The following is an 11,016-nucleotide window of genomic DNA, read 5'->3' on the forward strand; positions in this document are numbered from 1 at the left end:
TTAGTCAGTCTTACATTTCCAGAGATTTGAGGATGTGTTTGTGTGAGGAATTATATTTAATGCAATCTGTGCATAACATGAATCGGTTCAATATTTTGACATCCTGAACATCTTGGGCAACAAATGAAGGTTGAGAATTTAGTGGGATGTTTAAAGACTGCAGCAACTTTACTATTCAGTGATTTATTGCTTCACTGCAAAATCCAGGCCTACACCTGAAGATGGGGACAACCCTCTAGTTTTAATTTTCTACTGGATAAGAGGAAATTAGTTTTAACCAATTTAAAAGCCATTTTACAACCATGCTTCCTGTAAATAATCCAGTGTAGCAAAGCTTTCAGATACTTTGTTAAATGGTTTACCTTCCTGTTAAACTAAATGTAATTTACAAGAGAAAGTTGCCGATAACTTTACATGTAATGTGGTTTCAAGTCTTTTTCAGTCAGTAGCTGTACATGGGCCAAAGATGATTGAGGTAATTTCACATACCCTGTATATTAGTGTTAACTCAAGATGTATACATACACAGATTACACAAGCTCCATACTGTACAATGTACCACAAACTAATAATGTAATAGCAAGTTAATAGACTGGAACATGGTCAATTTTTAAACAGTGTTCATTTATTGTTCAAAACACCACATGACAGTTGTTTATAAGCAATTTGTATCATGGTCCAGGAACATAGCAGCTGCTGTTCTGATGTTGGGATCAATCCAGCGTCTTTGCCGTCTTTCAGTCTGACATCCACAGCTGGATCCGTGAGACACGGCGTCATCTGAAAGCAGAATTTGGGTCTTCGTTTCACCAAAGGCACCAAGCAATCCACTTCAGCCACAAGCGTCAGTCATCAGGAACGGCGCCGACGGGATTCACAGCTGGTAGAGATGAGGGCTTACTTTGACCTCTGCCTCATCTTTCTCCTTTTGCGCTTCAGCCTATTGAAAACGAACAGCATATTAATGTTACATGGTTGATGTCCATAATACTGCACAAATCAGAACCTCACATTCATTTATACTTTTGATTGTGTTTCACATGTTGGCAGACCAGTACACTGCTAATGTTACAACCTGATAATTTGGAGATTTAATTGCCAATTGAAAAGAGGAAACGTGATTGCTACATTCAGGGTTGAATGATAAGAGCCAGACACCTGATCTTGAGCTTACAGTTTCAATTTGACGAGAACTGTGAAAACCCACAAAATGTTGCAAATGTAGACTGAAGAATCTATGTATAACAAAATTAAGCAGCATCCACAGCCACTTGGGAAACTTTGTTAAAACAAGAGTCAATTTAAAACCACTAACTGTTAAATGAATAGAGATGGAGCATATCTAAGGCCATGTGCTGTCTCCAGTTTTGTGCGTACAGAACGGCAAGTACTTTGTCCAATCAGCTGTTCACCTTTGCCATTTCAAGGAGCCACCATTTTTAGGTGTCATTACCATAACTGGCCAGCAAACAGCGTGCTTACCACAGCTGCCACTGCACTTGCCACCCATCTACAACACTGCAGTGTAACACTTAACAGTACTGGCAGCTTTTAACTGCAATATAAAGTGTTAGTCTACAGTGTAGTAGATGGGTAACAGAATTTTAAATACTAGACAGATTAAACAACCCAAGATAGGTCAAACAGCTATTCAAAGATCACTTTCATCAAATATGTTTCTGTTGGACATATGCAACAGCAGCTTTTCATTAAAAAAAACTCTTAAATGTCTAGATGAGTTGGAAAAAGACTGGACTGTCAGTGCTCACCTGCGCATGCGCTTCTTCCTCCACTAAAAAGACAAAAAGAAGTGTTTAAATGCATTGAGATTTCAGTAAAACATGTGCACCCTCCCACTCAAAACAATGGCTGCTGTAAAGCAAACAGACTTCTAGAATCTAATGTAACACTGGTAATTAAGACATTTATCAAATGTTAACTGTCCAAAACAAATGGAAAACAACTGCAGCACGAGTTCAGCGGTGAACCGCTGCACAGACCGCAGCGTGCAGGAGGACGGGCCTTCCGCTAGCATTAGCATTACTACTACAGTGCACATTACATTATACCGAGAACAGCTTGCGACAACATTATTAGTGCTAGTTATATAGACTGGAGGAGACGGAACAGACACATTGAGCTGAAATTCAAGGAAACAACGAAAAGGGAACAGGAGGTGTGACTGAAGCTAGGTAGCAGCGGCGACTGGGGCGGAAACAGGGTAACAAACACCGAATTCCTGCTCTTCTTACCTTGGCTCTCATCGTGTGGAGAGGATTCTGTGAAAAGAAAGGAAGCAAACACACGTATCAATAACTGCGGATGGTGGATGAAATGTAAGGATTCGTTTGGATTGCACGCAGTGCGACGATTGTTCAGACGTACCTCGAAGCGAGAAGAGCAACGGAAAGAGGATGTGACGACGACAGATGGTGGGATTTATAGAGCTCGTGACGTCATCTCTTCTGAGTTTAATCATGGGAAATGTAGTCCAAAGGGCAGCGACGGTAGTAAAAGCACTAATACTAAACTATTTAAAAAAAATAAACAAAATAACAAAAAATGAAATTTCGTTACAGGTAAAAGTCCTGCATTGAAGTGTTAGCTGGCTATTGACATAATTAGTTTGATAATAGTTCATGTTAAATCTATACATCCATCCATCAGTTATCTATGAATGCTTTATCAGTTAATGCATATGCCAGCATTTTACTAACAACTCAAGGTGGAGCTAGTTTCACCTATTGTACACACAGATAAACAGTTTATTAGTCCAGTGGAGCTCTTCCAAAGGCTCACAAGAATTTTAAAGGGGAAATCTCTCTAGACCAGGAAAGAAGACCTTATAGTTGTCATGTAGTGCTGTACAAGGTACAATATTTCCATCTGAAATGGTGGAGCAGAATTAAAAAAAAACTTACAATACAAGTACCTTTGAATATTGAAAGTGCAGCTATTTATTTGGGAATTTTAATGTAGTTTATGGTCTAAGTATACACTGAACCATTGGTATTGACAAGTTAATTATCCTGCAATTAAGTAGATTGAGTGTGAGTTTTTGTAAACTGGCTACATGAAGCAGTTCATCACAGTTGTAGAAACTCTTATAGACAAACACTTTGACCCTGTGATGATAAGCTGATTAGTCATTTATCATTTTTCTAATTGACAAGAGGATACAGCCTGAGCATAATTCAAAACAAAAAAACAAAAAATGATCATGGTTTTTTGCACTAACTCATGACACTTTGGACAGAGCAATATGGATAAAAGTCATCTATTATGTTCTAATTAATTGTCTTACTATATACTGTTATGTATATGGTACATTTATTGAAGTCAGTGATTAACAGGGAGCATTTCCTTTCAGTTTTGTATTGTTACAAATCAAGATCCTTAACCACTTTGATGGAAAAATCTTAATATTCTGCCTTTATTGCAATTTTCATAACTAGATATATTTTAGGATGTATACCAAATCAAATACCAGTGTAAAACAGCTTACAGTTGCTGTATTCTACAAACACTTTTTAAAAATCTTAAAACCTAATAGGAGATAAATCATCAAGCCCTCTTGATATTTCATTTCATATATTTTAAATACAGCACTTTGACAAAGACCAGGACAAAAAAGAAACAAATGTATGAAAATGTTTTTATTTCATTAGATGTAAAGTTCTATCAACCACCGACTGAGCAACAAAGCAGAAATTTACATTTCTCAACATATTAAATCGTGGACAAATCTGACCCAACTCAGTCCCCGACCTGTAGTTGCATCCCAGATCTTGAACGATCTCTCACTGGTCCAGCTCCACTGAAGACACCCAAAGACTAGAGATCAGCTTTAGCTTTTACGATTCACAAGACTAATGAAGGAGTAAAGCAAGAAACAGGTACCACAAATAGAAGACTTTTTAAAACTGGTACATGAAGATTTTTTTATTTTTTCATAAAGTTAAAGGGGGAATGGCAGTAAATGTAGCAGTTTGTTCCCTAAATTTCATGGTGATTACAATTGAGGTTGTTTTTTTCTTCTTCTCCCCCTTGTACAAATATTCAGGTTTTCCGCTCAGGTTATAGACCTAAAAGAACAATCTAGTGATTAAAACATTGTAGTTTGATAACAACAACAAAAAAATGTGGTGAGGTCATAATGATAGAAGGGCAAGCATAAATCCTCACTGCATTAACTCAAGTCAAATATTATATTACAATCCTTGTAATCACTGTCAATTTTGACTATACATCTTGGAAATTCATAATTTAACCCTTTCCTGCATTGGTCAAGAAAAATATAGTGTTGCAAACGCATGCGTGCCGAGGAATTAACAAAAGCAGGCATCAGTCGCACATTCACCCATTTGGCAACAAGTCTATTCAAAATTGTGAACTATTTGCAACTAGTTTTTTAAATTTCTGTTCAGATTAGGTAAGAGAAAAAAAAAACTGAAAATCCTTTCATGGTACCTTTCTACAATGCAGCAAAGGGTTAAGCATGTCGTCCACATAAGATCCTTCAACTATTCAACGGATTCCAAAGTTCTCATGAATTCATCAGTTTAATTTGTGATATTAAACTACTAGGAAGTATGAAAGGCAGAGTTTGACGTGTCTTCTCTTGCTTCTCTGTGGGGTCTTTGCATGTGTGGAAAGGCAGTGTTTAATAATTATTATTATCATTATTATTATTATTATTTATCCTGCTGCTTCTGTGTCCTCAGCTGGCTGCCCAGTGGCATTTTCTGCAGTCTTTGAGGCCTGTATGACGTGAAAAAGTGTGGTAAAAGTTGAGTTAGTATTAAAACAAATATTTGGCCTCTGCATCTGGATGAAAACACTTCAGTAGGTAAATGGTAGAACAGTGAGAGATTTCAACATCTAGCTTTCCTTATGATATACACATGAGACTCATGAACAGTGGATCAATTCTACATTCATGGTTAAAATAATGACTCACCTTCTTTTTCTTTTTTTTCTGTGTTTTACGGCTTGCTGAGCTCTGTAGTAAAGTCTAGGGAAAAGGAGATATCTCAGTAAAAAGTGAGTCAAATGTGAAATGTAGCTTCCTTCAATGTGTCATGAGGGCGCTTGATGTCATTAGACAGTCTTACCTTTAGCTCTGGATCCTGAACTTCATGTTCCGACTTGTAGAGCTCTGGATCAAAGGGGCCGCTGGTGATTCTGTGTGGCCCATTGGCCATGAGCAGCACTGTGAACTTAAACTGAGCTACAAACTCTCCTGCAAATAAAGACACAGAACAACTGAGGTGGTGAAGAAAAAGTGAAAGCTGTTAAGAAGAACGGTGTAGTTAAAAACACTCACCTTCTTTCTCATGCAACACACTGAAGGGCTGTAACAATTCATGCTTGGCACACTCCACCACACCCAGACGGGCTTTGGCCTCATCCTCAAACGCCCTGATGGAAAATGGGTGGTGGTATTAACTGAGAGCTTCAAGCCAAAACTTTTCCACCTGCTGTTAATATTTATAAGAATTCAGCTGGGGGTGGTGTATGTATATTGGCAGCTACATGACGTGTGGTGTTCATACCTTAGGGTGAAGGGCATGGCATCAAAGCGTCGTTCCACTTCGCTGAAAAACGTACGGGAGGTTTTCATCTTCAAGCCATACTGCTTACTGGGGTCCCTCTTGTAAATGGTGGTCCTCAGACCTCCATCTCTGGCCTAATTGTAAATGACAAGAGGGTAAAAACAATAAATGTCTATTTTTTTTCACTAAATAGGTTTTCAGCTACAGTGGACATATGCTCTGTACTGTAGACAGCTAGAGGTAGAGAGAGACAAAAGACACTGACCTTCCCTTCTCCAGTGCTGATCAAAACGTCCACAGCATAGACTTCATGTACCTCAAACTCTGCCTTCTCATGGTCCTTCCTGAAAAATGTTAGTCAACAGCAGCCAGTCAAAAAGACAAAGAAAATTTCACCTTGTTGATACAGCAACAGTACACGTTAGTGGATAAATGAAAGATCTTACTAGTCAAATGTCTATAATTGAGTTTTCCAACGTGTCACTATGATTGGTTGGATTCAGTACCACAAACCACATTCCGTTCATTTCCATTATAATAAACAGGTGGCATAAGTCAAAGTCTCAAACTTGCAAATAATAAAGGATAAAAAAATAGTAATATTTCCTGCTCAAAACAACTGAAGCCGATTTAAAATGCATATAATCTTTCCGTGCAAAACTTGGTTCTTGAATGTATGTGTGAGTTGACAACTGCACAGTAACCTTCTATATTATTCCTTCTCACAATTGTGTCAAACCACAGACATCAGAGGTAAAGATGGAAAAAAAGTCTTAAACTTGAGGGCAGACAGGAAATTAGTTTAAACTAGTGCACCTTAATAACAGACGAACAACATTATGCAATATTCTAAATGTAAATCTACTGACGGGACCAAGTGTCACTGCATGTAGTAAGTTTCATTATGAACAGGGTTGAACATATTTCTTATCAACTACAATTCAAAACACCCAAAGTGTTCTCATCCTTCCTCCAATGACTCAAAAGTGACTAAATGTACCTTTGCTGGTCTGACGGGTTTTGGATTATGGTCTTCTCTCCATCTATGACATGTTGTTTAAGCTGATGAGACAGCATTCCTTTTAAAACAAAGAGGCAGGGAAAACAAACATTTTGAAAATGGAAAATTAAAAAAAAAAAATCTTTGAAAACATCCATGTGCACAGTGTACGTGTTATCAGTTGTACTAGTTATCATCCGCTTTGGACAAAAGCCTCTGGTAAATTAATGTAATGTAAAGTAAAAATCATTCAATCTTCCAGAACAAATCTGGAAGGAAATTTAATGGAGAAAATTCATCCGTGTGTCCAATGTTAACACTTGTGATTTTCCCTGAAAGTCTTTTCCACGACCTGGGCACAAACTTTTTAACACTCACTCACCCTCAATAGGTGAGCATTTGAACGACTGAGCAATCTTGTTCCAGGCTTCTGTCACTTGAGTGTTCTGACAAACAAAGAAAAAAAAAGAAAAGATAATTTCCAAATAAAAATACAAAAAGCTAGAAGCTAAAATGCAGACTGACATTTTTTTTTGCATTTGAAACCATAGCCAATAATGTGATCTAATTTTCATATGGTGGATACAGAGAAGTTAAAAGAGCAGCAGAGGATCTGCAGTGAATTACAGAAGATAAAAACTCTAAAAGATGATTTTCACACTATAACATTTAGCCAGAGTCAAGACCCAGCTAAAGCACATGTAGAGACGGTAACTCATTATAAAGTTTGTGTTGGAAAAGGCTGTGAGGAGGTGATTAAATGTACCTGGTTACCAGGCTTAACAAGGCGAAGAGCTGCTTCTGCACACAGATGAGCCGATTTGATGACATCAGCTTTGCGGCCTGTGATGGGGTTCTCCTGTAGAAAAAAGACGCATAGAGAGGAGGACTTGAAGGTGTGCTTCAGCGAGAAGACAAAAAACTGTGGGCATTTTAAAATAGGCCCTTACCTTACAGACTCCCACAATAAAGCTGTGAGCTACGTTGGCAATGAAGCCGTCAACGTGAACCCCTAGATCTCTACATAAAACAAGAGGAAAAGAAGGGAGAGTGTGAAGTAACAATGCAACAAAAAGGAAACTGGTCGTCTGTCAAATTCACTGCAAGTTTAACTGCCATCCAGCTGCAAACATTACTAGTGTTGCTGCAGGAGCCAATCAATCAATTCAACCTGGGAAGGATGGAATGTCAAATGTTCCACTTTGGAAAATTAAACTAATAGAAGATTGAACAATAAGAAGGTCAGACAAAAATAAAACAGCTTAATCCGATATCAAACGGCAGATATAATCCAAGGTGAGTTTCTTTTTGGCTGTACATCAGATGCAATATAGTAAAGGACCTATTGTGAATTCAAGGTAGCAGCCACACAGACGGTAATACGTTGAACAGACAAGCCCAGTCAGACAGCTCGGCTATGAGTGTGAGAAAAGTGAGAGACATACAAACCAAGTGTGTGTAACCACATCACCATGAGCTACAACGAACACCTTTTAAAACACTTTAATTCTACATGTAGCACAAATTACGTTACAGAGGACCAAGACATTTGTGGCAATACAACAACTAAGATGAGCTGACTTCCTTTTTTTTCTCCAAAGTACAGCAATGCATTAGAAACGTGATAAATGGGATTTAGCAGATGGATGGCCATCAAGGCTAAAATCCAACACAACACCTAAAAAAACCTGCATCTAACCTTACTTGTCGTTTGCCACACAGGACAGACAGGAAGACAAGCCCATACTGAAGAAGCAGAGAGAAAACCCTCACATTCAAGCTGAGATTTCACAGAGAACGAAGGGAGGACAAACACTGGGGGACTCAAGACACACGAGGGAGGGGGTGACATTACTGCAGAGCGTGGTGCCTACATTTTGACCAGATCCCCATCTTTAAGTGTGTAGTCAGGGTCACTCTTCAGGGGAGAGAAGTGGCAAACACAGTTATTGACTGAGACGCTGGTGGGAAAGGCAATGCCTAGAAAAGGGAAAAAGAGAACCACCAAGTCTTCATTTGGAAATCATCCACACGTTTAGCAAGAAAACTTTACAAGGAAGGAGGCAGTTACACCTAGATCACAGAAAATAAAGTTACACTGTCATACAAAAAATTAAAAAAACTTTTGTTATTAAAGCCAAGACTGTGGGAAATCGCACACCAACAATTTGCACAACTGCTTCTAGGATCTTCTTAATGTGTCCACTTCAGCACAGACTCACTTGTATAATCGCTGACTCACCTTTCTTCATTTCCTTTTCCTTCTTGAAGACCTTTCCGGTCTCAGCCATGATGTATGCGTCCCCCTTCTCACAGAGGCTGACAACAGACACCCCAGGCTTGGCTGCTTCGACCACCAGACGAAGAGCCTCTGGATGAGACAAACAGAAAAAGATTAAGAGAAAGACAAAGTAGAGCAGGTGAGTACATTAATGCAGATTTGTCTGATGTCATTGAATGTTGTTGATATTTTGCCGTGCCATATATATATGACTTCTTTTATATAACAGCAGACAATGTTGCAAATCAAAAAAACCCTATAAAATGTGACATGTTTAAAGCATTATGGCATCAAAGTGTTGATGACACTTCTCCTAGTGTATCTCTGACCCCAGAGCTGCAGGACCCAAACCCGTCATTATTATTGTTGTTATTATTATTATTATTAATATTAATATCATCACTAATAATAACAACAACATAATGGTATTTTTTTTAATTATAAGTATCAGTCTGGTAGAGATTAAAGCGGCGGTTGTACAACTGTCCTCTGTCTCTCTTCTCTCCTACTGTCTCTCCTCTCACCCTCTTTCTGCCCACTTCTCCTCTCTTCCCCATTTCTCTCCTCACCCCAACCGGTCGAGACAGATGACCGCCCACAACTGAGTCTGGTTCTTTTAACAGGAAGATTTCTTCCTGCTAAAAGGGAGTTTTTTCTCTCCACCGTCGCCAAGTGCTTTGCTCATTGTGGGATTTGTTGGGTTTTCCCTGTAATATTGTAATATTGACCTCACTATGTAAAGTGCCTTGAGACAATGTATGTTGTGATATGGCGCTATACAAATAAAATTGAATTGAATTGAAATGAAAGTTGATGTCATCTATTTGATAAAGCCAGACCGCTATATCGGTTTGCCAATAACCTCGGCTGGTATGAGCTTTTCACAGACACATTGGTATTGATTTTAATGTTTGACGATATGCACCAATATGAAAACTTTTGTCTTGAAAAATAAACAATGCAGAGAGGACGTTGGGTTTCCATTTAACTTAAAAAAAACCCTACTACATTTATTTTTTTTTTTTTTTTATTCAGGTTCTATACATTCAATAGTTATTTATAATTAAGCTTATGGATGAACTGTATTTACATAAATAATTCGATTTCTTTGAGATAAGGGTTTGATAACGATATCTTAGAAATTTTTAATTGTATATAAATTAAAGATATAATTATAATTTTTTTTAAATACATATATCGGCCGATATGTCAATATTGAAATTTTATTTTACTTTCTAATATCGGCCCGGAAAAATCCAAATCAGTCAGGCTCTAGTAATTAAACACTAAACTCTTTATGGTTATGTTATTCTTTGCAGTTACTCAACCGACGTTGTCGAAAATATACGATATTAAAATACATACTGTTACAGTGACATAACTGAATAGTCTGATAGAAATTATATATATATCTGTCACTCCTTAAGTCATGCCTTCACTACAAGGGCCTTAAGTATTTACATCATGATGCATTTTGGACCCAAAAAAAGACAAACAACTGTCACTGTAAATGAACAGTATATAATATATATACATTCATACAAGTAGTAGACCCCACGTTCATTCAGCAGCAGACATGTCAGCTATCTGACAGACAGAGTTTAAGAGAAGCCAGCACAAACGGTCCTAGCTTGTAAGTCAAGAGAAACTCAACAACGAGTGAACACTGAAGAGGCTTCGAACTTGCGGCAGCCTGCTCATCTTCACACGTGTAGCGGACCGTAGTGAGGTAATAGACTGAGCTAGCTTGTTAGTTAGCATCCTACGGTAGTCGATAGCTATGCAGCTAACAGAGGAGCTAACATGGACCCAGGCTGCATCAGCTGCACCTGCTAGCTGGCCTGTCAGTGAGTTAGCATACGGGTCTCGCGTCATGTAAACCACATGGCGGAGGACTGACGTTGCACGTCATCTTCAGACAACAGTCACCAAACGGCTGCTCGGTTACATGACTTACGGTTGGCGATGTCACCGCCCATCTTGTACTTTGTGACCACCAGGTCCTCGGCTATGGTCCGCTCCTGCTCGTCGTCGGACATCTTGACAGTGACGTTTCGGTCGCTATCGGCCCCGTTCGTCTCCACTCGGCTCTAACCGCTGCTGCCCCCCACGCCCCGCCCACACCACGCTCCTTACGTCACAACCACCCGGACCCGCCAAAATGTAAGGACGCTCTCTGG

The 11,016-nt window shown here is 38.8% G+C and overlaps 1 protein-coding gene and 1 long non-coding RNA gene across 2 annotated transcripts; both read right to left on the bottom strand.

The window, feature by feature from the left end:
* Positions 1 to 603: 603 nt before the first annotated feature.
* Positions 604 to 2,489, bottom strand: LOC118309857. The gene is made up of 4 exons (XR_004793635.1): positions 2,386 to 2,489; positions 2,253 to 2,279; positions 1,770 to 1,792; positions 604 to 940 (listed from the first exon to the last, which is right to left on the bottom strand). It is a non-coding gene; the product is annotated as an uncharacterized LOC118309857 (long non-coding RNA).
* Positions 2,490 to 3,641: 1,152 nt separating this feature from the next.
* On the bottom strand, positions 3,642 to 11,012 carry pa2g4a (proliferation-associated 2G4, a). The gene is made up of 13 exons (XM_035631557.2): positions 10,794 to 11,012; positions 8,798 to 8,926; positions 8,430 to 8,535; positions 7,506 to 7,575; positions 7,322 to 7,414; positions 6,938 to 7,001; positions 6,556 to 6,634; positions 5,821 to 5,899; positions 5,556 to 5,689; positions 5,327 to 5,421; positions 5,115 to 5,242; positions 4,961 to 5,014; positions 3,642 to 4,761 (listed from the first exon to the last, which is right to left on the bottom strand). The coding sequence occupies exons 1-13, from the start codon at positions 10,873 to 10,875 to the stop codon at positions 4,699 to 4,701; spliced, it is 1,176 nt and encodes a 391-aa protein (XP_035487450.1). The 5' UTR covers positions 10,876 to 11,012; the 3' UTR covers positions 3,642 to 4,698.
* Positions 11,013 to 11,016: the final 4 nt, after the last annotated feature.

The sequence above is a fragment of the Scophthalmus maximus genome, chromosome 6 (assembly GCF_022379125.1).
Source record: "Scophthalmus maximus strain ysfricsl-2021 chromosome 6, ASM2237912v1, whole genome shotgun sequence".
Classification (NCBI taxonomy): Eukaryota; Metazoa; Chordata; class Actinopteri; order Pleuronectiformes; family Scophthalmidae; genus Scophthalmus; species Scophthalmus maximus.